Source organism: Phyllostomus hastatus, unplaced genomic scaffold (assembly GCF_019186645.2).
Source record: "Phyllostomus hastatus isolate PE091 unplaced genomic scaffold, TTU_PhHast_1.1 phas_scaffold_345, whole genome shotgun sequence".
Classification (NCBI taxonomy): Eukaryota; Metazoa; Chordata; class Mammalia; order Chiroptera; family Phyllostomidae; genus Phyllostomus; species Phyllostomus hastatus.
Window position 1 is genome coordinate 24,225,815 of NW_025334024.1, and position 27,610 is coordinate 24,253,424.

A 27,610-nucleotide genomic window follows, 5' to 3' on the forward strand; every position below is an offset into this window, starting at 1 on the left:
CCTGAATTATGGCCACCCAGAACGCTCTGACTCCCACTGGGCTGGTACTTGGAGATGGGGGTCTTTGGGCGGTCACGAGGGCAGTGCCCTCGTAAGAACAGGAAAAGACATGAGTACTTTCTCCACCATGTGAGAACAGAGAGAAGGCAGCCATCTGCTAGTCAGGAAGATAGCCCTAACCCGGAACCAAACTGGCTGTCACCTTGACCTTGGACCTCCCAGCCTCCATAACTTTAAGAAACGTCACGTTTAAGCCACCCAGTCGATGGTGTCTGGTTATAGTAACCTGAGCAGACCAATACAAGAGTTAACCAGACTTGCAAAGGGAGCCCACCAGTGCAGAGGCCAAGAACATCACCGAAGCTGAAGACTGTATCACTGAAATGGTTAGCAACAGACAAGAGCAGCCAGAGTTGCTAACGGTGAAGAGGAAGGCCTATCACTCACACTGCACTGATGGGAAGCCGGGGCCCAGGGACTAGACTGTCATACTGCCCAGTACTATCAGGCAGCACCAGGACCAGAGCTCTGGTCTCCTGGCCGCTAGCCTCGAGCCTTTTCCACAACACTGCTGTGTCTCTCTGGGGTCTTGCATGCCTGCCGTGGTCTGTATGAAAACTGACTACACAACAGGAAACGAATTCAAACATATTTATTATTATTTTTACAGACTCTGAGTTCACTAACGATCCTGCCACGCATGCTGGTGGAATGCGACACCAGGTCTGGGATCACCTCTGGCCAGGCTGAGAACCACTGCCCGGCCGGCACGGGTTGCAGGTCGGCAGTTTTCGGAGGGGTCCCTGGTGCAGCACGTCAGAATGCTGGAGGGAGAGGGCTGCAAGGAGCACCCCTGGGTGCACTGCACGTGCCTGTGCTGGGCTGCGCTGGGCTGTGGATCAGCTGCTACTTCGGTGGCTTCCGACTCGAACTCCAACTTGGGAGTCCCAGAGAGTGTTTCTAGGAAGGTCGCGATATGATCAAAATGCCCGTGAGACTGTGGCAGGGATATGCTGCGTTTCTGAGGTTCAGATGCTTGGAGGGGAGCCTCGTTTTTCAGTCACACGGCTGCCATGCGGAAAGGCACCAGGAGGTCAGGCCTGGTATCAGGAGCGGAAGTGGCCCAACCCCGCGCTGCAGCCGTATGATCAGGTGCCCTGTGGTTGCCAGGTGGCTGTGGTGGTGGTGACTCAGGAGTCCTTCAGTGTTTTCTCATTGATACTCTGTCCGTGGAAGGCACGTCCTATTTTCTGGTGCCTTTAAATACATTCGCAGGTACTGTTCTGGACACTCTAGCTCATGCCCCTCCTTGTTCACCGGCGCTGGTTTAGACCTGTCAGATTCTTGAGCTGCCAAAGGGACGCAAACAGAGAATGGTCAGGCCTTGCCCACCCCGGGACTCCAATGGGAAGGATCGGGATTTGTAAGGTGGCCCACATGGCTATGGTACAGAGGTCTGGCACACCCGTGTCCTGGGAGCCAGCCAATAAAACTAAAGAGGTAGGATATCTGGAATCAGGAGACTCGGACTGAGTCACTGTCAGCCTCGTCATGAGCTTTCCAGTTTAAGGCTACAAAGCTACTTGGGTCAGTGATCCATCAAATTAAACAAGAAGCACAGGGCCAGGGTAGAGTCGCGGAGGGTGGGGATGATCTGGGCAGCACTCACCGTCACTGCTGCTCCCATGAGTCCTTGCACCAGAGCCTCTCCGGTGTACTTCACCTAGAAAGAGTCAGTCAGGTTCTAAGTCCCCATCACAAGCCCCAAGGGGAGACAGACAGGACAAACCAGCAGGCCTGCGAGTCCCAACGGGCAGAGTCGAGAGCCCTGGGCACTGGAGGAAGGGCCTATGGATGGCACGACCACGAAGGGGCCGAGTGCGGCTCTTCAGAAGGGCAGGCGGGTATGAGGAAGGACCGGCCAGGCTCCCTGGGAAGGCCCTCAGGGCTGTTGGCTGAGACCAAGAGGGAGGGGGCGAGAGAACAGACAGCGCCCCGCTGTGACCTGAGGAGGACGGCACGCTTAGTGAGGGGGCTTCCCAAATGGCTAGCCCCCCACTACCTGCTTGGCGGTGTGGCCCAGGTTCATCGCGTCATTAATCCGGTTTTCCAAGAAACGCCAAGTGTCCTCGAAGTCTGGGGAGGAGTCCTGCATCATCACCAGCTCTGTCGTGTTGTAGATGCCGGCCAGCACAGCTCGGCGGGTGTACCAGTTGAGCTGCAAAGAAACCCGCCCAGGCGGCCAGGTCACCACTCCTGCTGGGGCTGGGAGCGGTGATGCACTGAATAAGCAGCACGGGGCCATAGCGGGATAGGGGAGGGCGGGGGTGGTCTGGGCAGTGCGCAGCTACCCAAAGCCGCAGGCCCTCGTGGACACCCCCAATCTCCTCCCTCATGTACACGTGGGCCTCTGGATGACACTGCTCTCGGGTGGGGCTGTGCACGAGAATCACCCAGGAGATCACAAATGCTAGCTCCTGGCCCAACCTCCGAGTTTAGCGTCGGCGGGGCTCCACTAAGCGCCAGGAGTCTTGAGGTTTCCTAAGCACCCCAGGTGATTTTGCTACATCTGGTCCTTTCTGGAACGTCTTAGCACATCTAAGTCCTGGCAGGCTCTGCGGTCAGCCAGGTGCGACCAAACCTGGGGGTGTTCATGAGGAAAGCGAGGGCTGAGACAGGGTCATGGCCGGGTCAGACCACCTGGAAAAGCTGAGTGGTCAAGTCTGTGAGCAGCCCCGGCTCCCCCGGCAAACTGCCCTTCAGAGCCCTGGCTCAGCTGCTGGGTGTTTTATTCCTTTAATTTCTTTGCTTTCTAATTTCACTTTCCTGCCGTCTCTGTTGGTAGTATGTTCCCACCGGAGGGCAGCTTATTAAAGCACTTTGTTAGAACTACGGTGGGAGTTATCTCTCTGCCTCCCCAGCATGGATATTAATTTCTAGTTATGAAGGTATACTTTAAAAATTTTTTCCTAACAGAGGTCTAATAGCATCAACAAGTCACATGCTTTTCCGGTGCCTGTTTAAAGGCTTATTGATCTCCTGGCAAAGCAGGCGGAGATGGGCTGGGGGCGGGAGCTTCTTTTTAAAGCCATGGTGTATCCATGCCTTTTAAGAAAATCAGCCTCACGAAAGCCACACGCTGAGATGCGCAGAGACACGCTGCTGCAGAACCTGAGTTTCAGGAGCCCGCAGGCGGAAAGGACTATAAAATGGCAGCCCGGTCCCAAGGCCTCTGACGTCTGGGGTCACCGCTGCAGGTCGGAGGGAAGGACCAGGGGTCTGTGGCCAGAGCGCTGGGCCCTGAACCAAGGTGACCGAGGCCCCACCTGGCTGGCTGGAAGCCCCTCCTCACACCTCAGCCTCTCCCCACCGGAAAGGGCATGGCCCGCAGACCCTGGAAGGGATGTGTGATGGGAGGAATTCCACCAGCTTCTTAAAGAAGTGCTTAGCCCGAGCTTCCCCGGCATCCTGCGGCCCGAGCAAGCACTCACGTCGGTGGACTGGTCCCCAGCGTAATGCCACATGTCGTCCACCATGCTGGTGAGCAAGCTCAGGCTGGACGGGATGTTGTGCGGGAGCATGAGGATGCTGAGGGCCTGCGGAGAGAACGGCAGAGGGACAGGTCCAGCACGTAGGTGACAACAGTGCACGGGGGGCCGGTGCTTCACCTCCCCACCGAGACCTGCAGGGGGCCTGCACGGCTCTCGTTCTGAGATCCTCCACCACCACCCCTTCCTGGCAGCGAACCACCCTGACCACAGCTGATGGGAGCCAGGGGCCAACCCCAGCCTCCCGGCCCAACCCGACTCTCAATGCCCACCCAGCATGTGGACTCGGGAGTGCAGACAGCAGAGTGTCTGGCCCGGTCTCTCCGAGAGCCGAGGGCAAGGATGGGGGTGGGCACAAGGATGGAGGAAGCAGCAGAGCTGAGGGGAGTCTGGGGTTGGTTTCCAGGTCCAAATTCTAAGCCATTCCCAGGGCCCAGTAACATTCCTGCACTCGATACCCTGCTGCAGCCTTACTAAATTCCTCCTCACCACCCCCTCCATTTTCTGCTTAACTCAAGTTGATTTGTTACCCGACACCAAAATCCTCCAACGACTACAGGCAACGGCACAACCCAAAGACTCTTCCATTGGGCGGACAAGTCCTGGCCGTGCACGGTTTTGCCGCTTTACCGACTGTAACCCCTCGGCCGCGGCCTGTGGGATTTGGACAGCGAGGTCGTGGAGTGGCTGGGAGGCTTCCTCTCAGTGAAGGAGCCCAGAAGGAGATGTGCTGAATCGGGAGGCACTCATTTTTACCACTCCGACGGTGAGGGGGGTGAGTCAAGGCCACAGGTCTGAAAACCAAGTGTGGCAAGCACGGGCAGGGGGCAGAGGTGACTCCTGGCTGCACTCCCCGCACCCCCAGCCTGGGGAGTTCAAACGCCCGTCAGCCGGCCGCCTGAACCGTGTGCTCGGCGGTGTCCCGGCTGGTGGGGGGCCCCAGGTGATCTGCGCGCCCCTCCTCTCCTCTCTGATGTGCTCTGCCTTTCTCAGCTGAGAGGACGGCTCACACGGGGGCATGCTTTGAAGCGGGAGCAAGGAAGCCTCAGAAAAGGGGAGAAAGAAAAGCCTTGGTCTCGAGCATCACACTGACAATTTGAAAAGAAGTCCAGTCCCCTGAGACCTGGAACACCATGGGCCTGTTCATGACGACGGCCAGCACAACCCGCTGACCTTCCCCTCTCCTCCGTGGAGTCCTCCTCAGTGAGGACCTGCCGGCACACTCGGGCCACTAAGGCCCCACCCAGGATGCGATCCAGTGCCCAGGCCACTCGCATCTCCAGGGACGCAGCTGGCTCCGAGTTAACCCTCCCTGGCACCCCCACATCTGAGGCCCAGCCCTGCCGAGCACAGAGCACCCCTGGGTCTCTGGGGACCGGTGAGCTAACTTCTGACAGTGCGATGCCCTCCGAGGGAAAGGCACTGCCAGTCGTCAGCCCGAACACACTGCCGCCCTCGCCTGGGCGCGGACTCTGTACCCGGGGCCAGTGCTCGATGTACGGGATCAGCATTCTCAGCCTGGTCTCCACTGCGTCCCTCAGGAACTGGTCTGTCTTCCTCTTCCTGGAGTGGGGGAAAGAAAACAGCATGTCTCTGGGTCACTGGGCCACAGGCACGGGCTCAGTGCTAGCCTAGGGAGGAGGGCCCGGCAGGCTCCGGACGACAGCCCGACCACAGCGGTCAGAGCCAGGCGGCTGCCTGCCCGTCCCATCGAAGCAGCGGGTCTGCTCCGTGGGGAGCAGGACAGCTCTCTTCAGATTGGCCTCCTGTGGATGCCTGGTGGGGCCTGGGGGGCCTACGTCCCGCAGTCCTTACCTGCCACCCTGAGCAGTAACGCCACAGGACTTACTCTGCCTGGTTGAGCTGCACCAGCTTCTGCTCCTCCTCCAGCACCTGGGTGAGCCGAGCGTTGCACTGGGTCACGAAATGCAGGATCAGCTCGCTGCCGTCACTCCCAAACATGCTGGCCGCCGCACTGGAGAGGCCCAGAGACTAGAGAGAGGAAGACAAGATGGAACCGTGGCGGCAAGGGTGGTGGACATGTGCTGCCTGCTCGTCACTAGGGCCTCCGCTTCTAGCAGCAGCGGCGTGGAGGGCCAGAGGGCCACCGCACTCTCCATTCTTGACCCGAGACATGGGTGGCGCTGACCACACTCTGTCAGCCCCTGAATGTGTCGCACAGCACAGGGCACAGACTTGCACGACGGGGCTTCACAGTGGCCACCTCGAAGACGTGCAAACGACCAAGCGTGGGCCTCGAGAGACCGCCTTCGAGCTTGTGCTGGTACTGACGGGAGAGAGGAGCTCTCTGTCCGCTGCGGCTGCCGAGCCACTCAGAGTCCTGCACGGGGTGCCTCTGTGGAGAACGGAGCTCAGAGGAGGGCGAAGTGGACGTGCTGGAGGGACAGCTCCCAGCAGCGCGACCTAAGAACGCCGCTGTGCCCGAGCTACGTCCGGACTCACCTGTTACTACATGAGCCAAACACTCTCTTTCTCGCTTGAGCCAGTTGGAGCTGTGCCCGACGCTCGTAACCTGGTGTCCTAACTAATAAACGAAGGGGCTCAGGAAGACCACTCTCTCCTTCACCGACTCACCTAACTTAAATCTCTTGGAACTCAGATCTCTTAGTTATTTAAAAATGGCATCGAAGCTTTTTTTAAAAAAAAATGACTATTTATTTTTAGAGAGAGAGAAAGTGGTGGAGAAAAAGAGGCTGAGAAACATCAATGTGTGAGAGAAACACTGACTGGCTGCCTCTCGCACATGCTCCGACCAGGGACCGACCCGCAACCCAGGTATGTGCCCTGACCGGGAATCAAACCAATGACCTTTTGCTTTGTAGGATGACGCTGAACCAACTGAGCCTCACTGGTCAGGGCAAAGCTTTTCTTAACGGGCTGTTAAGAAGTTAACAAAGACACAAAAACCCCTTGCACCCCGATATATGGCAATCACTGAGTATCTGCTGGAGGCAGGACCCTGCAGCAGCAGACACACAGGGAAGAAAGGAACAAAAAATATATCAACTCAAAATTTGTCCTGGCGGGAGTGGAGACAGTGCCGTTCTTCTGGAGCAAGGACACAGCCCTTTCGGAGGGCAACTGGCAATGTTCACTGAACATCTGAGATGCGCAGCACCCACATAGCGGTGATGGTGTCCTTGCTGTGTGCACCCAGTGGGTGGGTATTATCATCACCCACATTGTACAGACGAGGAAACTCAGGCTTAAAGCTCTTAACCACCAGGCCACCCTGCCTCGAACACGTGTGTAACAGGAACCTACACCATACACAAATGCTCTGAGCCAGTTATCAAGTTATTTATCAGCTCCAGGCTGCCCTTCCATTCTCAGCTTTGGGATGCGGGGACCAGGGCTCTGCAAACCACGTTTCTGGCCCCCTGTTAGGGTCCCTACAGGACGGACAGAGGGAGACGACGACACTGCAGGAGGAAGAAGAGACTTGCGTCCTCCTGTTGACTTGTCTCCCAGTGGTCTGTGTGATGCGCCCAGTTTGCAGTTCTCCGACACTCGCAGAACTAGGTCATCAAGCCATCGTCCCCTCCCTGCGCTTCTGATGGCTCCACCACTCCCCCATTCCCCCGCCAGAGGTCAGGTGCCAGCCCCAAGGGGCCCTTCCTCCAAACTCAGAGACTCCAGCTGCGTAATGCCTGCTCCTCAGAGATCTGAGTGTCACCTCCACAGGGACGCCCCATCTAGCTTCTAGTTATAATGATCCCAACTCTTCTCTCTGTTCCCTGGCCCCGGGGATGGGAGCTACTCCCTGCAGCTGCTACCCCCATAATGCCTTGGTGTTCTTTCTCTCCTTTCTGTCACCTGCTTACCCACTGTACACTGAGTTAACACTTCTTTATTATCATTAGTGTTGTCAAACTATTAAATTCTCCATTCGAATAAATGGTATAGTTTCTGTCTCCTGATGTATACACTCCATGAAAAAGCAATCCACTTCTCCAAATCTGTCCTAAAAAAAAACAACCAGAAATACACTTAAGAGTGTTGTTCAAATAGGTTTAAATACTAAACAACTGGAAACTCCAATATTTACCAATTGAGTTCAAATGAGTAAATCGGGTGTTATGCAGCCGCTGTCTGTGGGAGTGTGGAGCGAAAAAGCTGGTTAACCACAGAATGTCCCGTACACTCGGAATTCCCCACACAGTCCTGCCATAGTTCTGTCCTCTGTTGGTCTCACAACTCTCTGTAGTTCTTTCCAACGTCCTCTGCTCCCGCCCACCCCGTGTCCCCTTCCACGCGTCCCTGACTTCGGGTTCACAGGACAAGCATGCCCACTGCACAGAGCACACAGAAGCCGCCCCCCGGGAACTTCCTCAACGTTCTTCTGGAAACGAAACCTCAGCCTTCGGCAGCCTCCCCTCTGCCGCGTTGGGGGCCAGTCCTTCCACTCGGTTTTCGGGTCTCGTGACTGTTCCCTTCACGGACCCTCGTGCTCTCGGTCTTTGCCACGTTCTCGTGTCTCTTGTCTCTGCCCTCTCCCAACAGTGTTCAGACATGCTTGGATTTCCCTCTGTTTCCCCTGCTTGGTCCACAATCACTCTCTTCTGCCCTTTGCAGACCAATGCCTCTCCACGGCCTTACCTTCCACTCCCTCTTCCACCCTCGGGTCATTTCTGCCCAGGTCCTGCCCGCAGGTGGCTGCCGCTCCTGGCAGTAACCAGTGTCCAGTTACTCGGGCCACATTCTTCTGCTTTGTCTCCAACACCAGGCTACTCTACCGAAGTCTTCTTTGCCAGCTCCTCCTGTTCTACCCCACCCTTAAACGCCAGAGTTTCTCGAGGGCCTACATTTCTCTCCCTTCACATTATACTCAGGGCACACCCATATCACCCTAGGCAATCTCATTCACCTCTATGGGTTAATTGCCACACACACACATGCACACACATAATGCCCGAACACATACTCGAGTCCAGATAGCCCCTTTCTGCATGCCTGAGCTCTCCCACTGGTTGACCGAAAGACCCCTCATATTCAACAACGAAAGACTGTACCCGTGCTGCCCCAAACCTGGTCCTCACCCAGTGGTCCTAATCCCAGGAAAGGGCACCAACAAGCACCACGCAGGTGAGCTGGCAACTCTGGTGCCGCCTTGTCACCACTCCCCATGCCATTCTACTGCCAAACCGACCCACTTGTCTCCACGTTCACGGCCACTGCTCTGGGCCAGAAGACCCTCACTCCTCCTGGGTAGCTGGCAGCAGCCCCAGTGACTCCGTGCCTCCAATCCAGTTTGCACCCAGCAGCCAAAACGAAGGTCTTCAAATGTCAAATGTCATCCCAGACCTTCAACTGTTCTTAGTACAAAGCCGAACTCCCCAACACGACCTCCAGGACCCCCCGCCGAGCTTCCCCCAGCCCCACTGGGCTCGGCGCTCTCCCTCCCTCTCCGCGCGATGGTTCGCTCGGTTCTGCGGCAGCAGGCTTCCTTCCCTTCGCACGTGTGCTCCTCTGTCTAGACTTGTCCGTCCCCAGCCCCGCCAGCCCCGCTGAAGCCTAACGCATTCCTCAGATCGCAGTTCCAAAGCCTTTCCCGACCACCTTCTCACCGCCCCCGCCCCCACCCCCGCCCCCAAGATCAGGTCCCGCCACTGCACGTCTCCACAGCACCTTTTCCTGACAGCCCACACCCACTCTGTGAGCGTGTGTGTGTGTGTGTGTGTGTGTGTGTGTGTGTTTAATGCCACTGGACGGGAGGCTCAGCAAGGGCGGAACCATGTCTGCCTTGACCATGACGACGTCCCTAGGACCCAGCACAGTGCCGGGTGCACACTATCTGCTCAACAACTGTTTACAGAATAAATGGTGAATAAATGACAAGTTCTTTAAAAAAAATGGAAACAGGCATTAAAATGTTTATAGCGGGATCATGGAGGGACTTTTTTTGCTCTTTTCTATATCTGTACTGGTCAAAGTCTCCACAGCGAGCACGCCGTGGGGTCACATCACACGCACCCTCCATGCACATGCCTTCGGCTACCGTACGTGCTCTTGGGAGAGAGTGAGAGACACGAGAAGCAACCGTTAAATCCGAGTCAAGCAGTGGAGTTGCTCGTCGTCTGATCCCACGAGCAGGGGCCCTGCGGCAGGCAGGCTTGGGACGGGAGACGTGGTTCTGCAATCCCACCAGGGTCCGCCCTCACGGGCCTCCCGAGGGACGGCCTCTGCTGTGCCGTGTGATTCTGTGCCACGTTGCCTGAACGTGAGCCCGCTGCTTGGTTCAAAGCAGCAGTCTAGTCCCCCGCGGGAGGGAACGCTGACCTAGACTTAGTGGGCAACACACAGTGCGCTGGTCTCCCAAGCGGTGCATCCTTGGGAGCTTCCACACACCACGTTTCCTCGAGTCTAAGATGCACGTATTTACCATTTTAAAAATCGGTGTGAATTGCACACTGATGTGTCATAGTTCAAAGGCAGCATTTTCCTTTTTTTTAATGAGGCAGAGACAATGCTGCCTGTCACAAGCAGAGGCATCTCGGAGTCAATGAGTGTGGTGGCTTTTATCACGGGCAATTCTCGCCTAAACAGCTGCCTTTAGAGCCGAACTCCCAAAAACCAACTCCATCTTACGCTTTTTTTATATCAAAAAATAGTTTTAAAATGCACCCATTTCCACCTTACCGGGAAAGAAACCCCCCGAAAGAGAAAACCCTGTGGCGGAGAGGGGTTCCACGCTGGGCTGGAAGACGCGCAAGGCCCTCTGCCCCGGCTAGTGTACGTCTCCCCGGGCTGGTCTCCGCCAGCTGCCCACCCTCAGCGTGCACACCTGGGCTCCTTCTGCAATCGCCTCTGCCGTCCAGCCGTGGGCGGGCACGAACTCCAGGGCTGCCGTCAGGATGCGGTGCTGCAGCTGCTCCTCACTCTCATGGTCCTCCTCCTCCTCGCCACTCTGATCTGTGTACCTGAGACCCAAATCCGAGAGGGACATGGGGACACCTCGTCTCACTGCCTGCTGCCTCGCATGCGAGATGAGCCTGACCAGAAACCAGAGCTCGGTGACTCCTCTGAGCACACGCTGGGAGAACATTCACTTTTGTGTCCGTGTTGGAATTGCGATGCCAGCACAGTAAAAGTTCTACCCCCCTCCCCCTCCCACGTGGCCAGGGAGAGAAGGGCAGCGGCGGGCAAGGAGGTCGCGCACGGGGAAGGCACGTTTTCCAGCAGCACTCTGGACTTCCCTGTTTACAGCCCTCAGCACTGGTTTTTAATCTGTATTTGTGCCAGATGGAAATCCAAGGGGTCCGAAACAATGGTTACACTATCCAGAGGGCCTGGCACAAGGAAGATCCTCAAAAAATACATGCTGAACTGAAATGAAGTGTACATTAATCAGGAAACCAGAAGAGTGACCGGGATACTCGAATTTCAGAGCTAGAGGAACTTCTCAGTGGCAGGTAAGAAGGAAAAATATCTAATGGAAGTGTAAGTTGCTATCCTGTTTCTGGAGGGCAGTGGGGCCCCACGTGGTCTGTAACAGAATGTCACACTCGCAGAGCACATCCTTCCACTCGGTGCTGCCACTGCTGGGAGAATCACACACTGTATCGCAGGAAATCCAAATACTCGTCGATAAAAGGTAGGGTAAATAAATTTTGGTGACGTCCTTTGCTGGAACATTATGCAGTTATTATAAGAATATAGACTGTGAAAAGAAATTAAAAACGTACTGCTGAGGGAAAAAACAGGCTCTGGAACAGCATGTGTAGCGTGCAGTGTAACTAGTCATTGTTATGGACGCAGGCTTACATATGGAACACGCTCAGAGAAACATCTACAGGGATATTAACAAAAGTGTTAGCAGAGTTATTTCTGGGTTTGTGTTTCTGGTAACTTCTGCCTTAACTGTTTAGATGTTTTACAATGTACAGGCACCATTTTCATTAAAAAATAGTAACTTCCTTTCGAAGGTAGTCTTGAAAACGATGAAAGGTGAAAACAGGGCCGGGGAGCAGAGAGGATGAACGGATGTAGCCAGGCGTGCAGAGTGGCCGGAAATGGGTGGACTGGGTTCTGGTGCCTACCTGGGGGGTGGACGAGAAGACTCCGCATTGGGTTCTTCTGCCCCCTGGGCCTCCGAATGTTGCTGAGAGAAAGAGGGGGGAGGCTGCTGCTTCTGCTCGTCGGAGGACCTGAGCTGCAGAGCTGAAGCGTGCAAGGCACGCGGCATCAGGGCTGATCGGCAGCGGGACACTGAAACAGAAACTGGACCAGTCAGGGACACGAATCAGAAAAGGCCCTTTGAGGCTTAGAGTGGTACACGGGACGGGGAAGGGGAAGAACAGGGCAGAGACCCCTCCAGAACCACTTATCCAAGTGCTGGGGCCCAGGCAAGAATCATGGGTAAACTGGCAACCCTTAGACATGATGCACAGACAAAAATGAACAAGAAAACAGACGAGCTGGCTTGTAGGCCTGTGCCTTTGTTAGCTGTGCGGTAAGGGACAAACCACTTCATCCCAGTGAGCACAATTTTAAAGTATGCAAATTAAGAGCAATAATCTCTACTTAGTCGGATGTGAGTGGGGCAGAAACAAAAAGTGAAAGTGACTAGAAGATGTTTCATATTTATCTATCACAGCAAGAGCCCTGGACTGGGAGTTAGAGTACTGACTCCCCAGTGTTTATATGGTGTCTCGATCTGCTTTCTCATCTGCAGTGTTGCAACACCCCCTTCACTCACTGGAGGCAAGGGCTTTTGGAAAATACGTAGTGGTTCCTAAGATGGACTCATACTACCTTTTCCTTTCCCAACACTGGAGTATTAAAAAGTGCAAACACACAGGCAGGTTGAAAGAACTGTGATATGAATACCTGTATGTCTACCACCTGGATTCTCTACACTTAACCATTGCAGTCTCTGATTCATCTTGTTTTGTGACACACCTATTGCAGACCTCACTATTCTTCGCCTCTGAACATGTCAGCATGCACAGCATTAACTAGAGTTTAATATTCATTTACTGTTCCTTTACTGAGGTGACATTCACATACAATGAAATACAAAAGTCTTAAACATGCCAATTCTGAATTTTGACAAATGTATATTATACCCTTATGTGACCTGAACCGCATCTGGAATCATCACCCCAGCAAGTTCCCTCACGTTAATTCCTTCCCAGTATTCCCTGCCTGCACACTGTTCTGAATTTTTCACTCTGGGTTTGCCTGTCCTAGAATTTCATCTAAGTGCAATAATACAGGATGCCCTTATTGTGTAAGACTTTTGTTTAACATATTTTTTTAGCTTGAGTCCTATTTTTTGTGTAAATCAGTAGTAGGCTGTTACTTTTTATTGTTGAGTGTACTCCATTAAGAAACACTATTCTGTTGATGGACACCTGGGCTGTTTGGGTGTTGGCTATTGTAAGTAAAGTTTCTATGAACATATCTGCACGAACCTTTTTGTGGGCACTTTCACTTCCCTGTGTAAATACTTAGGAGTGGATCTGCTGGGTTACAGGCATTATTTTTACTGGACATATTTTGAGTTATATATAAAAACAGCAGACGGACACACGTTTAAAAAAATCTATGGACTAACACAGGGGACAGTAATTTTAAAAGAAACAGCACAGTAAGTGTAAAATATCATCATTTTAGGGTACATATAGAAGAAATGGAGCAAATATTCGTAAAACTTTGAAAACAGCAGGGGAGGTTCCAAAGAAACACTGAGGAACCGCTGTGATTTATGAGAGTTTAGGTGAAATATGGGAGAATGTTTATTATTTATTGGCTCTGTATTTTGTTAACATATCAAATGCATACATCCCGTTTATGGAAATTGACACTGGTTTTCCATTTATGGTAGCGATATGAAGTTTCCTCTTTTAAGTAAATGTCCGTATGTTTAATAACTCAGATGTATAAACAAAAATGCCGACTGTATAGTGGAATAGGTGGTACAAGGATATCACGGAATTATCGATGGTGGGGAAATGACCGGCAGGAAACAGTGCAATAGGTGCTCGCTTTGGCTGTTGCCCACTCCGGCCCTCGAGCGTTCCTGGCCCAGGGACTTGGGGAGGGAGTTAGGAGGCTGGGTCCGAGTTCGGCAACTCCCGAACTGTGTGACCTTGGGCACCCACAGCCCTCTCCCGGGCTCCACTGGCTCCACTAAATGGGAGTGACAGGCCCCGATTCGCTGCTCTGGCCCTCACAGCCGTGGACCGCGGGCAGAAGCCAGCCGGACCGCCCGAACAATCCAGGGACACCGGCCGGTCCGCGCCCTTGCCCTTCACCTCACCTTGCTCGCGAGCCGCCACCATGGCCTCTTCCTCCCCGCACCCGGCGAGGGTGGACCTCGCACCCGGTCCCCTCGCCACCCCGCTCCCCGGTTCGGCCGCCCCCTCACCGGGCAGGCACCGCAGCTGCAGGAGCCTCCAGCCCGCCCGGCCGAGCACGCCAGACACCGCTGCCGCCATCTTGGAAGCGGGCACGCCGCCGACGGCGACGCGACCGGCAGCACCGGGACCGCGGCGCGCCCACTTCCGTCTTGATCGCGCCGCGGGATCCTCCTCCTCTCGCGAGAGGTGCAGGCGCGGAGCCGGCAGCTTCGGAGAAGCTGAGAGTGAGTCGGGAGAACCAGGTAAGCGCTGTCCGGTGATCCAAGAGCCCGAACTCCCCCAACGGTCCCCTCCTGGTTCACCCTGATCCCCAGACCCTAGCAAAGGGTATTTGCTAGTCCCAGTCCCGTCCCTTGGCGGGAACCTAGACGTGGCCACCTCCCTGAGGACCACGGCGGGCTTTTGCCCAGAGAAGCGGTGTGAGGGGCCGGACCGGTTTTGTCTGCCCCGGGCTCTTGGCGCGGGGGCCTCTTGTCCTTCCTGGGTGGCCTCTTATCCTGCGCTGCCGGCCCCGGGGACGTCACAGTCAGGACGAAGAGTCCTGAGTTGGGGTCTGGGAGACCTGGGTCTGAGTCCGGCTTCTGCCTGTAGCCGGCTGCTGTGACCTTGGGCCTCGGTCCCTCCCCTCACACTGAAGTTTCGGTCGTTGGGGGAACCTCCAGGTTGTACTTTTTGAGCCAGTGACTTTGCTGAACCTCCGAGGTTTTGAACTGCTGTAATCAAATATTTCCCGAACTTGCCAGATAGGAAGAATCACATAGGATGCTTGTTACTAAGTCGTGTACCCAGGAGTTTCTCCTGGAGAGTTGATTCAGTGCATTTGGGCGTAGTCTAGGCATTTTATTTTTAACAAATACCCCCAGGTGATGTGTCGGGTTTACACATTTAGAAAAGGCTGGCAGCGTTCGTTTAGACGTTGAGCGGCAAGCTCTGGGTGACTCTGGAAGGTCAGGGACCAGAAGCAAAAAAATATAAGTGCAGAGCGCCTCCCTGCCTTGTCCGTCATCAGGGACGGTTTCACAGGGGTTGGAAGAGGTACATGGCTTTGGGATTAAGGATGGGCGATGATGAGAGCTAAACCCGTCGTTCTGTAAAATTTGTGTTTGCAGTTAGATTGCAATCGTGTTTACAGTTTTGTCTTTGTATCTGTTTCGCATACTCTTTACCAACTTTTCCAGTGGTTTTGCTCTCCCGTGCATGAGTGCTGGGGAAACTCCTAGATGTTAAGTTTCACATCAATATTTTTGGATCTCAGTAAAGCACTCACTGCCGATCTCGCCATTAGTTTTTATTTTTTTCTGAGTGTTGCCCACTATCTTCAAAGTTCTGTGGAAATTGTAGCACTTGGATATCCGTTCTGAGACCCTTAGCTCTTGACACACTTCTGACTGGCGACACTCTTCCACTGCTTTTCCTTTGAGTATCCTGTTTCCTTGCTGATCGTCCCCCTTTCCCCCTCTCGGTCCCTGTGTGTGCATGCACAAGCTTCAGGCAGTGCGTTTTGGTTAAATTTTCCTTTTCTGATAACTGTCAGGATTCTCAGATATTCTTATGCACCTGACTTAAAAGGAGTTGTTTTTTTGGTTTGAACTGATACCCAAACGTCGATCTTAGCTTTTTCTTTTGGCCCCGCTCATCCTGGAGAGGAGGCAATGCCTCAAGATGGGATGTTTACTGGGTATCTTAAAGATAAACACGTGCGTCTCCAGAAGTTGTTCTCACATCTGCTGTCGCTGACGGCCAGGAACCTTTGAGGAGGGGCGGGGCAGGCGGTGAGGGCAGGAGAGGTGCCTAACAGTCACGTCCACTGACATGACAGTGACTTCTCCTCCTCCTCTTCTCAGTTGTGAAACTGGGCTCTGAGTCACACTTCTGAGTATGTTGACCTCAGTGCCAGACAGTTCTTCCTATTGTTTTTTTTTATTGTTGTTGTCATTGTTAAAGATAGATTGAAAACAACTCAAAACGCGGATGATGACAAACATCCAAGTGTGATCACTTTGGCTTTTAGACATTTAAAAGAACATTCTCCCCCACTGCATTAGGAAAATGCTGGCCGAAAGTGGTGGCCGAGTCTGTGTTTTGGAGGTTAATGTTTTATGAGTCGGTGTATTTTATGAGCCCCCTCTTGCCACAGAAGATTAGTTTGCGGGGATAGGGAACGGGAAGCGTTTCCATTCCGGTGCTTTGCCGGCGCAGCCCTGCTGGAGCGCTGGGCGAGGCGTCCTACAGTGAGCTCCTGCACGGGAGAATTCCAACAGTGAAAAAGAAGCCACGCGTTTCTCCTGGCAGACAAGAAGTGCAGCCTCGGAGTTGTGTTCAGAACATTATTTTATTGCGCTTTGTGTGCCAGGCTCTGCCAAGTGCTCTGTATATTTTCATCTTCTCGTTTATTTCTGACAGCAGCCTTGGAAATAGGAAAGTATCGCCCCTCCTTCATAGATGAGAAAAAAGAGAAGCTAGTAGCTGACTCAGGGCACGTAGCTGTGAACTAGAAGATCCTAGTGGTCGATAGAACCTGGTTCACCTGTGTTCAGAACCTGTGCTGCGTAAAACTGCCTCCATAAGGGCTGCTGGAAAGGCCCAGGCGTCTGGGTTCTTGTTTTTCTGTAGCAAGTAACTAAGCTTGGGCCCCTTGGTTCTTTTATGAGGATTTTCTTTGTGCAAGGTTGTGGCCGTCATTGCTGGGCAGGGGGCTTGTTGTCTCTCTCTTGTGTCCCGAAGGAGAACCCCATTCAGCATCATTCTAGAAACAGGTCGTTTGTTTCTGACAGCCGATTACCCAGCCATCCACATGCCCGTCTTCCTCGGCTGCTGCTGAACTGGGACATTGACCCTAAGCTGCTCACCTTAGGTTCGAAACTCTTTCTCAGTGTCTTGTGACCACAAAACATGGAAAAGGTTTTTTATTGTGCATTTTTTAGGGATTTGAAAACCATGATTCAGTGACTAAGGAATCCTGATTGTCTGATAGCACTCGGCGTCCTTGCCCGGTGACGTGCGGTCAGGCCAGGACAGTCCAGTGTGTGCATTCCACACGGAAGGGCCTAGGGAGGGGGCAGGTGTCTCACGGAACGGCGGGAATTCCCTTTGGAGAGGTGGCAGGTACACGTGGGGCCAGAGCCAGAGCATGGAGGACCTGTATCCAGAAGACTAAGGAGTTCGGTTTTGCTCTAGAAAGGAAAGCATGTAGTAACTAGCCCCTTTAGGAAAAGGGGGAACAACAGGGCCAAAGTACCGCAGTGGTGGGGGTGACCGGCTGTGACCTGGGCATGCTTTGTGGGCAGGAGAGCAAGTCATTGGAAGGCAACCCTTGTAAAGAAGGAAGCATGCGGTGGGCCTGGCTCAAATCCAGCCCCAGAGTGCCTGTGGTGGCACGGTTGTCCTTAGTTAGCTGCCCCTGCAGAAGGCAGAATGTTCAGCCTAAGACTGACCCATGCCTGGTGCCCCCGCCACAGCTTCTGCCTGTGTGTCCTTTACTGGGGCGGTTTGAAGTCGGAAACTCGTGGCATTAATGTTTAAGGAAGAAAGGAGGAACCGAGCGGAGTGCTCTCTCCTTACCTGATTTCCCTGTGAGCACATTCTGCACTCCTCTGAGTATCAGGTGGAAGAGAAAGGTGAGCCGGTGGGGGGGAATTTCCGTGGGTGAAAAGCATGGGCTTCGCAGTCAGCTGCATGGACTTAGAGTCAGACCCCGGCTCTTCGTGGACCCGCATGGCACTTAGCAGCTGTGCGGCCAGGGCCGAGCCAGCGGCCTCAGTTTCCTGGCTGTAGCAGGGGATGAACACCTAGGGCAGTTGCGGGGATGCACGGAAAGGGCTTTGAGCGGTCTGGCCGATGTTCAAGGTGAAAGACATGGCAGAGACCATCGATCACTGATACACTGGTCATATTGTGATGAAAGGGAAAGACATTCAGTTTCCCAAACGTCGTAACTCGTCTCTCTCAGAAGGTGAAGCCGTGGCTGGGCTGCGTCTGCCAGTCCACCCGCCTCCCTTGCTGAGTCATGCTTCTGCCTAACGAACGCCCTGTGTCAGGCCAGGTTGTCTCTTATCAAAGGGAAGATGATCTTTCTGCTTTCGGCCTGCTTACCTGATTGCCAGGGCAAGGTTCTCACCAAGGATGACGGGCTCACTAATTCAGACTGTCACGGGACAGTACGGTTTTCTAACGTGGTCGCCATCCCCCGGTCAGAACCAGGCTGTGGTTCTGACCCCACTCGACGTGTCTCATGGATGAAATTGCGCTTTTGTTTCTGTTTCGACTTTGACCCTCCTTTTGGCCCGTGGTGTGTAGGTCTGCAGCGCTGCAGGAATGGCGGGCTTCGGGGTCGCAGCTGGCCAGTTCGTGGCGGTGGTCTGGGACAAGTCCTCCCCGGCGGAGTCTCTGAAGGGCCTGGTGGGGGAGCTCCAGGCGCTAACCGGCAGTGAGGGCCGCGTGTCTGTGGAGAACATCGACCAGCTGTTGCAGTGTAAGTACCTGCCCGGGGTGCCTTTACCAGTGGGGTGGGGTGGCCGGGCCAGTTTCCCTGGGAGTGCTGTGTCTCGGGCATTCCTCAATAACTGAGTTCTTGTCTGGGTGGCGCGAGACAGTCATGGGTGGCCCTTTGTTGATTTCGGTTGAGATGTGGTGGACTCAGGAGTGTATTGATGGTTTGTAAAAGCGTGCTCGTGTTTCTTATCTAGGCACTCCACATTTATTTTTAAAAGCTTACTCTTTATCCAGCTTCCTTTTTGGCTTTTTTCCCTGAGCATATTAAAGGATAAGAAATTACCCTGGGCCGGGTAGCTCAGTCGGTTAGGGCATCGTCCCAGTACGCCTAGGTTGCAGGTAGAGGTCAGGGCACCTCTAAGAATCAGCCACTGAATACGTAGATAAGTGGGACAATAAATTGAAGTTTCTCTCTCCCTTCTTCTCTCTCTCAATATCAATAAATTTAAAAAAAAGAAAGAAACTAGTAAGACGGACGGAGAGCTGGGCAGCTCCAGTGACCCGGCCAGTAGCAGTGGTCTGACAGCATTTGCTGGACAGGCAGCCGTGCGTTCTTCTGGGCCAGGCGGGCAGCTCTGGGGGGGGATCTGGGGGGGCTTGGGGGACTGTTGTGGGGCCCGGGGGATTGCTGACAGAGTCCCCCTTCCTTCCAGCTGCCCACAAAGAATCCAGCTTTGATGTTATTTTGTCGGGTGTGATTCCTGGAAGCGCCATGCTGCACAGCGCTGAGATTTTGGCCGAGATGGCCCGGATCCTGCGGCCTGGCGGGTGTCTTTTTCTGAAGGAGCCGGTGGAGACCGCTGTCGGTGAGGACATCCTCATGTGAAAGGCTAGACTTCAGCAGGGTCAAATCTTTAGGCGTTTTTGCCGCATCTCTCTGAGCAGGAGATGCTGTGTGGAGATCAGTAGTCCTACAGCCGGACCTTCTCCTAGGAGATAAGTTATTATGAAAGTCTAAAGCAGCGCGTCTGCAGAAACGGTGATCTTGACCCGGGAGGTGGGAAGACAGAAGGAAACGGCCTGCCGGAAAACGGCTGGTCCTTCGGCAGGTGAACGGGCCGACTGTGCTGTGTCCGCGCCACGGAAGGCTGTGCAGCAGTAAACAGGCACAGGCTCTGTGTGCGTGACACCTGGGACGCCTCTCAGGGGAGTTCCGCGGAGCGAGCAGGCCGCTCTGAGAGGGTCACGTGCTGTCTGCCTCGTTCACACGACGTTCTCGAAAGGACAGAGGGTGGGGAGCGAGTCAGCGCTTATTGGGGGAGGTGGCATGTGAGGCCGTGAGGGGGATGCAGGGGCCCCTTGCGGTCGTGGACCGTTCTGTGTCTCGGGTGTGGCGGTGCACACTCACCTGCGTGTGTGCTGCGGTTGCGCAGAAACACAACACACACACACACAGGTGCACGTAAAGCTGGTGGGATTCAGGTCGGCTCCGTGGAGGGTGTCGGGTTCTGGTCTCCGTACGGTGCTGGAACTGGGTGTGGAATGACCACGGGGGTGGCGCGGCCGAGGGGCCTCCAGCCCTCCCTGAGAACGGCGGTGGGAGTCTGGGGGTGACGAGGGGATCACTGACTCGTGGGAGCCAGTGAGAGAAGCCGGGATATAAAAACCTCTCTTATTTGTCCAAGTGGCGACGTGTTGAAGAGTTAGCTCTGGATTGTAGCCTTTTTTACTGGACTTTCCATCAAAAGGTGATGAGTTGTTTCATCAAATAAGATAGCAGAAACAAAAGCACGTTGCAGTGTGTCAGATGTGTGTGTGTGGAAGTACAGACCGTGACACGGAGAGCAGGTACCCGTGCTCCTTGCTGGGAACGCAACCCCAGGTGACGAAACACGGTGTCTTTTGCCAGGACCATGACACGAGAATAGAGCACTTGTCACGTTAGAGTTTCTGAGCCTCATGCTCGGTCATTTTCTAACAACCCCCAAAGGGTCAGCATTTCCAAGAAGCAGGGAGCGATGAGAAACAATAGTAATGGAATTATTATATTCCATTACCATGACTTATGAGCATAGGTAAGAGAATTGTGAATAAGCCAGTCAAATTAAAATATCACTGAAATACATAAACATTAAACACAAAAGGTTATTACTGTTTTAATGGCTGCTGAGAGAGAGCCTTTATTATCTTTCCTGCTCTGACCTGCAAAGCTATTGACTGGGGTTTCCCTCTTGGCAGTCAGCAACGGCAGAATGAGGACGGCCTCGAAGCTGTGTTCGGCCCTGACTCTCTCCGGCCTTGTGGAAGTGCGAGAGGTATGCCGGGAGGCGCCGTCTCCGCTGGGAGCCTGGGCTGCGGGCCCCGGACCCCTGTGTGTCTGTCGGACGGTACAGGGAGGATCGGGGGAGATGACCCAAGGGCGGGGGATCGGTCACGTAGGCTCGGAAATGGGCTGAGAAGTGCTCTGCCTGTGAGCTGCGGGGCGCCGCAGAGAACAAGCCCTGGGGGAGGGGGTACTAAGCCTCCTCTGGGGAGGGGCCGCTGGGTTCCGGGGGCCGGCTGGTCCTGGCCTCCGTGCTGGTGGGTCGGGCAGGCCACTGAGGCGGTGGGCAGGGCGGGGGGGGGGGGGTGGGGTGGAGCGCAGGTCCCTGGATGGACGCGCGTCAGAGGCCCGGCTGGCAGTCTCCGAGGTTATCCTCAGATGTTTGGTGGGGGCTGGAGGGGGAACTCCCGTTTTGATAATTCAGTAGACGTGTTTCCGTTAAATAGAGGTGTTTATATTTCTGTAGTCTTACTCAGAGTTGAGATCTCCCTGTGTGAGGGCCGGCGTCACGTCCTGAGGCCAGCGTAGCGCCGATTTGCCGCTTGACCCAGGGCCTCCGTTTGCTCCCGCCCACCCTTCCTGTCTGTCTGTGGTCCAGGGCTTTCTGTGCTCTACTCTAGAACAAGAGACGCTCATAAAAATCCATCTAACACTGCAGAATATTACACATACCGTGACATCCCAGTCCTTGTTCACACTCTCCCGCAGAGGATCCCCCAGCGCACTTGTTCGTCTGGCTGTCCAGACCTTTTTTATGTATTTGCAGGTACACCCCCCCCCCCGTCTGTACCCGCATCACTTGTCAGTGTAAACAAGGCCATACGTGTGCACTGCCTGTTCAGTCGCTGGCTGGTCCCTCTCGGGTGGTGCCCCTTGGTCTTGTTAACGAGGGAACTCTGTTCAGTGCCGTAGGTGGGCTGCGGCTCAGTTAGCTTTTCTGCATGTCGGACACAGAGGTTATTACTGTTTCAGTGACACAGCACCCCCACCCATTTTCCTGCTTTTACTGCCAGCTGCTACTTCCCAAGGGACCTAGAAGGATCTCCCTCCCCCGGGGTTCTTTTCCTCCGAGGACACGCACTTTGCTGCCTTTAGGGTGGCGCGCGTCCCCTCTGTAGGCTCGTCCCCGCTGTAGGCTCGGGCCCTGTTCAGCAGGACCGCGACCCCCGCAGTGACTCGCATGGCGCCTTGTGCCTCAGAGACAGGCATTTAATGAGGGCGTTAAGATTTTTCAGGGGAGAGGCTCAAGGTAAAAACATAGACAAAAACTCCACCGCAGGGCTGTGAGTAGTGAGAAGGCTGCACGAGGCAGGAGGCGACGCCCGCTGTCCCGCCCCCCTGTGCATTGCACTGTCCAGTGACTGGTGCCCGGAAGACACAGACCTGAGCACGCGATGCCCGGGGGGGGGGGGGCACGGGACACCGTCTCGTGGGTACGGCCTGACCCTTCGGCTGTCTTGCGTTCCAGCTGCAGCGGGAGCCCCTGAGCGCCGAGGAGAAGCAGTCTGTCCAGGAGCACCTGGGTCACCTTGGGGACAGCCTGCTCTCCGTGCAGATCACAGGCAGAAAGCCCAACTTCGAAGTGGGTTCTTCTAGTCAACTTAAGCTTTCCGTTGCCAAGAAGTCTGCTCCTTCGGGTAAGACTGGACGACATCCGTCTGAACAGGCTGGAGAGGGCCCGTCAGAAGTTGAGCCGGAGACGAGAGTGAGGGTTGGTGGTCCCTCCGAGTCCACCATGTGCGAGGGGAAGAGTGCCGGGTGTGCCGCCGTCCGGGGTGTCCCCAGACCCCAGCCTGGAGCCATGCGTGGGTGTTGTCTGGTTCAGCCCCCTGCCCTGGAGGGCACCGGCGCCTCCAGACTTTGAAGGCCCGAGTCACACAGTTGAGTTAGTGAGGTCTGTCCAGGCCCCAGAGTTTGGACGTTTGTCCTTGGGATGCCTCCTGGTGGTGGTCACGGTGGATGAGAGTGTCCCGCTCCTCTTCCCGTGTGTCCTTTACTTGTGTGCCGGTAAAGTCGGCTTTTGTTACTTTGAGGATCCTAAGACACTTGTAAAAACGTTTCTTCTGCTCAGAGAATTGCACACCCCTACGTGCTTTGCACTTCCTGTCTCTGCTTCAATGCCTGAATTGAGAGACATTTCCCAGCCGTGAGGGATGCAAAAATAGCAAATACATTCACACCGCTCTGTTTTGACTGCCCAGCCTACGTCTGCAAAAAACCCTTTGGAATCCTGGCCTTGGGGTGCATAGTCCAGAGTGGGCGAGCCCAGCTTCCGTGGGCAGTTCGCCCTGCTGAAGGCTGGAGCAGGCGGTCTGACACTGACCCCCGGGGTGCTCTCACCCCGCCCCGCCCCCACCCCCACCCCTTCCCACCTCCTGGCCTGGGGAGAACTCGGGAGGCGTGAGGTTCGGCCTGCCCCGGTCGGTGTTGCGCTGTCCCCATGCGCTCTAGAGCTCGTGGTCTCGTACGCAGCAGGCGTCTGCAGGGCTGAAGCTCTGCACTTAGGACGCTTCCTGGCGCCCTCTCAGCCCATCTCCCATCGCCCGCAGTGGCTGCGGGGAGCGCCCCTGGCCCCGGGCTTGGGGGTGGGCACCGAGACAAGGAAGAGAACGCCGCGTGGAGTGGGGTGAAAACCGGAGACAGACCTGCCTTCGAGGCGGGCCTGACTCTCTGACCTGCTGTCTCTCCTGCACACGTAGGTAGGGCGGCAGGCACTTACGTGATGCGGCCGTTAGCAGGGTCCCAGAGGGTGATGGGTATGGAAGGCTTCGTGGAGTGTCTGCCACAAAGCAGGTGCTGATGGTGGTGGCTTCTGTGACCGTCACAGGGCTCCTGACTCAGTCCAGTATGCCCGCTACAGAGTCCCGCAGGAAAGTGTGTGTTTGCCTGTAGTTTGCTCAGGGCTTCTTTGTAGAGCTGTTTTTCTTTTGTTGGGGGGGCGCAGCGAAGCCTGCCGTGGACCCTGCGGCCGTCAAACTCTGGACCCTCTCGGCCAACGACATGGAGGACGAGAGCGCGGTGAGTCGGCCCCGGGCGCCCTCGCTCAGCCCCGCTGCAGGCGTGCACGTGCGCCGTCGGGGGGCGGGGGGCTCCCTCGGGGCTCGTGGGGTGGGAGCCCAGCGCTGTGGCCGGGCCTGTCCCTGGCATCTCTCTTCCCCGCGCGTCACATGACACGTTGAAGACTCCCGCGGGCATGTGCAGACCTGGAGAGAGTTTGTTGGCTGGGATGCTTCTCCCGGCCCCTCTGGGCAAGGCCCTGAGCACTCACGGTCTCCAGAGCCGCACTCCTCCCTGTCTGACCGGTGCCCCTGCGGTCACGTTCTCCGGTCCACAGCCGCCGAGTCAGGGCGGCGGGCGGAGCAGCCTGTGGTGTGTGCTCCCAGAACTTAGAGACGAGCCGTCTGCTCATTGTCAAGGAGTGCACAGCGTCTGTGTCACCCCAGCCGTAGGCCTGCTCCCGCCCGGCCCAGGCAGTGGTGGCTTGTGCTGCCTGTCCACCGGTCCCCCCACACGCCCGTCTGGGCGGTGTGAGTCAGTCCCCGCCCCCATCCCGCCGGCGCACGTTTGGCGTGCGCCAGTTCCCTGGGGAGGGCGGCTGGGACCCGAGGGTCAGCCCCCCGTGGGATGGCGGGGTCTTCTCGACCCAGACGGCATAACCCCACTGCCCTCGCCCGGGACCACCTCGGCCCCTCCGAGGCAGAGACCGTGACGACCGAGTCACCAACAGCTGTGAACACCCCCCAGGACCTCATCGACTCGGACGAGCTGCTGGACCCTGAGGACCTGAAGAAGCCGGACCCCGCCTCCCTGCGGGCCCCCGCCTGCGGGGAGGGGAAGAAGAGGAAGGCCTGCAAGAACTGGTAAGTACCGCTTCCAGGGGCTGCTGCCGCTCGAGGAGCCACGGTGCTCTAGTTAATTAGGCACACGGTTCGTTGTGGAGTGAGTCGTGCCTGCGGAGGAGCGTGTCAGGCAGGGACACTTCAGAGAATGATTACCTGAACACCCAAGGAGGGTCACCGGGTTCAGAATCAGAAACACCGCAGGTACCCCAGCAGTCACTCCTGCATCCTCCCTTGGCTGCGTCTCGCTCCCCCTTCCCCGGGGTCACCGTTCCAAGCTTGCACCAGTCATTCTTGGCTTGTTTGATGGTTTGAGCAGCTCTGTGAGACCCCCAGACAGTCCGTCACGTAGTTGTGGAGGGCTGAGCGGGGAGCCCCGACCTGACCGGGCCGGGGAAGGTGCATCTTCACGTCTGTGCAGCCCCGGAAGGGCAGGGCCGGCGGGCGGGCTTCCGGCCTGGCCTCTTGGAGGACCTGTCAGAGCGGCTTCCGGGGCAGTCAGTGGGGAGCATCACCAGTGAGTTCCGGGGAACCGGGGACCTGCCACTGTTAGCAGAGCTGGCGGGGCCGTTGTGTGGCGCAGGGACTGGATGACCAGCAGAAGTCCCCAGGGTTTGGAGTTTCTGGGCTGGCGGTCTCACCCGTCAGCTACCACTCTCCCCCCCCCCCCCCAGCACGTGTGGCCTGGCCGAAGAGCTGGAAAGAGAGAAGTCCGCGGCACAGACGAGCTCCCAGCCCAAGTCGGCCTGCGGAAACGTGAGTGTCGGCACCCGGTGGTCCCCGGACCCCAGTGGTGTTGGGCACATCCTCGGCCACACACAGGCCAGCCCCAGCCGTGGGAGCTCACTGCCCCCGTGTCGGCAGTCAGCCACTGCACGAGGGCAGGCGGGCAGGTCACGGCGGGGAAGGGGGGCTGTCTCATGAGACAGGGTTAGCGCGCCCGTGCCCAGGCGGGGGCTCATTTCTTGTTTGTGTCCCTGTCCTCCGGAGGTTTCTCAGCCATTGGGCTGCGCTCAGCTGTGATTTGAGCTGCTGAGAATGTGGAAATACGGTCTCCTAAGGGGCTTCTCCAGACCGTAGTTCTCACGGAACCAGAGATCTTCAAACTCGTAGTGTTTGGGGCCCCATTGGATCTACAGACACACCCACCCATTTCCTTCCGGCCACGGTGGCCGTATTACAAAATTTGGGGTCCCGTTCCTGCAGCCCCTGCCTCCGGGCTGAGCTTCCCGATCTGACTGCCCCTTCTCTCAACAGTGCTACTTGGGCGACGCTTTCCGCTGCGCCAGCTGTCCCTACCTGGGGATGCCCGCCTTCAAGCCTGGGGAGCAGGTGCTGCTGAGCGCCAGCAGCCTCCACGACGACTAGGGTGACGACCAGGGCGGCGCCTGCCCCTCGGCCGGCCCTGCCTCTGCACTTGCCCACTCCCCGCCGGGACCCATCTGCAGGGAGGGGCCTTGGTAGGCAGAGCGAGGCTGGCCGTGGGGGGCGGGGGCGTGTAGTGCTGCTGTGGACCAAAGGGCCAGGGCGCCATGGGGCGCTGGCTACCCTGGGCGGCTGGCATCTTCCCAGCCATAGGGAAACGGGGTATGTGCCGAGGGGCCCTCTCCCGGGCACAGACTGCTGTGCTGCGCGTCGGTGCTCTGGGACCGAGGCCCCACCCCCCTTGCACCCAGCAAGTGCCACCGCTCGTCTCCAGAGCCGGTGCTCGCGCAGCAGGCCACTCCTGGTGATGCAGATCACGTGTGTTCCGACCTCAGGGCACCAGCAGAGTTGCGTGGTCATGGCCGGAGCCCCTCTGCGTCCCCCTTGACCCCTGCGGCGGTGTGCTGCCCCCTGTCCTGTCAGTCTGCAGTCACTATTAAACCTGTGTTCCTCCTCTGCACTGTCAGTTGTGAAGAGGGTGTGTGTGCATGCGTGCGTGTGTGCGTGCGTGCGTGTGTCGGGGGTGGGGCGGGGGTCTGACACAGCCGTGCGAGCTCAGCTGAGAGCACTGAACTGTTTTTTGTGGAGAGACTCTGTCACACGCAGAGGGGGCCTGCGCTGCAGGACCGGACCCCCGTCCCCTTCAGAAGAGCCGGGCAGCAGCCTGAACCCACAGCAAGTCTCTCCCAGCAGGGAACCCTGTGTTCTCGTTACCCACAGGGACTGGGAGTGGACCTCGCCAGCGGGTGGGGACAGTGCGTGGGTTCGGGAGACCTGGGTTTTTGTGTCTTACCAATGAATAAAAGTTTTCTTTGGAATTAGCCCTGAAACTTGAGTCTACGTTGGCTGTTGCATGTTCCATCCCCGCCGGTGGACTTCGTCACTGGTGCGGCTGGGCCCCAGTCTGACGGTGGGCGCCCTCCCGAGGGCGAGAGTGGGCTGAGCGTGGCGGGGCCTCGCTGCTGTGGTCGGGTTGCCTTAAGCAGCAAAGGGAGGGACCTTGCAGGTGCAGAGTCCCCAGTGGGCCGTCAGCGCAAAGAGAGGTGGGCCTGACGTAAGTGTCGGTCCTGTAAAAGTGGGGGACCACAAGGCTCTAGCCGGCTGCTGGTCTGCAGAGGTCCACAGGCGAGAACCGGGAGCCACCTCGGGGAGCCGGGCGCAGACCTCAGGCACCGAGAACTGGGAGCCACCTTGGGGAGCCGGGCGCAGACCTCAGGCACCGTCAGGGGGAACGAGGCCCAGCATGGGCCGTCCTCACTGCCAGGATGGCCCCCCCCCACCCGGACCTGAAAGGGTGCACGTCTGGGATCCTCACTGCCAGGACGGCCCCCCCCACCCGGACCTGAGAGGGTGCACGCCTGGGGTTAAGCCACTGGACTTGAAGGAACTCATTCAGTGGCGATAGCAGACTGTTACAGCCCCAGACTGGGTTTAATGGTAAAACATGAGTATTTTTGGAGCTGCCAGGCCTCTGAGTTGCTTCTGCTGCAGTTGCCAAGGTGAAGGGCAGAAATCCCCACTAGCAGGTTGGGGACAGGTGCTCCCAAACCAGAGAGCCTCCTGGGGTGGGCTTGGCAGAGCCTGGGCAAGTGCCGCGAGCCCCCGCTGACCAGATTCTCATTCCGGTCCCCGCCCCTGCTGGCACAGAGGACGCCGCTG

The 27,610-nt window shown here is 56.4% G+C and overlaps 2 protein-coding genes across 2 annotated transcripts; one reads left to right on the top strand and one right to left on the bottom strand.

Moving 5' to 3' along the window:
- Positions 1–635: 635 nt before the first annotated feature.
- COQ9 (coenzyme Q9) lies at positions 636–14,099 on the bottom strand. The gene is made up of 9 exons (XM_045818491.1): positions 13,942–14,099; positions 11,609–11,777; positions 10,354–10,489; positions 5,398–5,540; positions 5,027–5,111; positions 3,492–3,596; positions 2,063–2,218; positions 1,670–1,723; positions 636–1,349 (listed from the first exon to the last, which is right to left on the bottom strand). The coding sequence occupies exons 1-9, from the start codon at positions 14,009–14,011 to the stop codon at positions 1,314–1,316; spliced, it is 954 nt and encodes a 317-aa protein (XP_045674447.1). The 5' UTR covers positions 14,012–14,099; the 3' UTR covers positions 636–1,313.
- On the top strand, positions 14,071–26,781 carry CIAPIN1 (cytokine induced apoptosis inhibitor 1). The gene is made up of 9 exons (XM_045818492.1): positions 14,071–14,175; positions 18,230–18,404; positions 19,078–19,230; positions 20,603–20,679; positions 22,156–22,324; positions 23,632–23,705; positions 24,432–24,547; positions 25,201–25,282; positions 25,784–26,781. Exons 2-9 carry the CDS (start codon positions 18,248–18,250, stop codon positions 25,892–25,894), a joined length of 939 nt encoding a protein of 312 aa, XP_045674448.1. The 5' UTR covers positions 14,071–14,175; positions 18,230–18,247; the 3' UTR covers positions 25,895–26,781.
- The last annotated feature ends 829 nt before the right edge of the window (positions 26,782–27,610 follow it).

Bases quoted from the DNA above. Each gene is read 5' to 3' on its own strand.
- COQ9 (XM_045818491.1), bottom strand. From the start codon at position 14,011: ATGGCGGCAGCGGTGTCTGGCGTGCTCGGCCGGGCGGGCTGGAGGCTC. The intron at 5,541-10,353 runs GTGTGCACGCTG...TCCTCTCTCTAG, and splicing joins CGATTGCAGAAGGAGCCCAG to TCTCTGGGCCTCTCCAGTGC. The intron at 1,724-2,062 runs GTAGTGGGGGGC...GACTCTTTCTAG, and splicing joins TGGGCCACACCGCCAAGCAG to GTGAAGTACACCGGAGAGGC.
- CIAPIN1 (XM_045818492.1), top strand. From the start codon at position 18,248: ATGGCGGGCTTCGGGGTCGCAGCTGGCCAGTTCGTGGCGGTGGTCTGG. The intron at 18,405-19,077 runs GTAAGTACCTGC...CCTTCCTTCCAG, and splicing joins CATCGACCAGCTGTTGCAGT to CTGCCCACAAAGAATCCAGC. The intron at 22,325-23,631 runs GTAAGACTGGAC...GGGGGGGCGCAG, and splicing joins CAAGAAGTCTGCTCCTTCGG to CGAAGCCTGCCGTGGACCCT.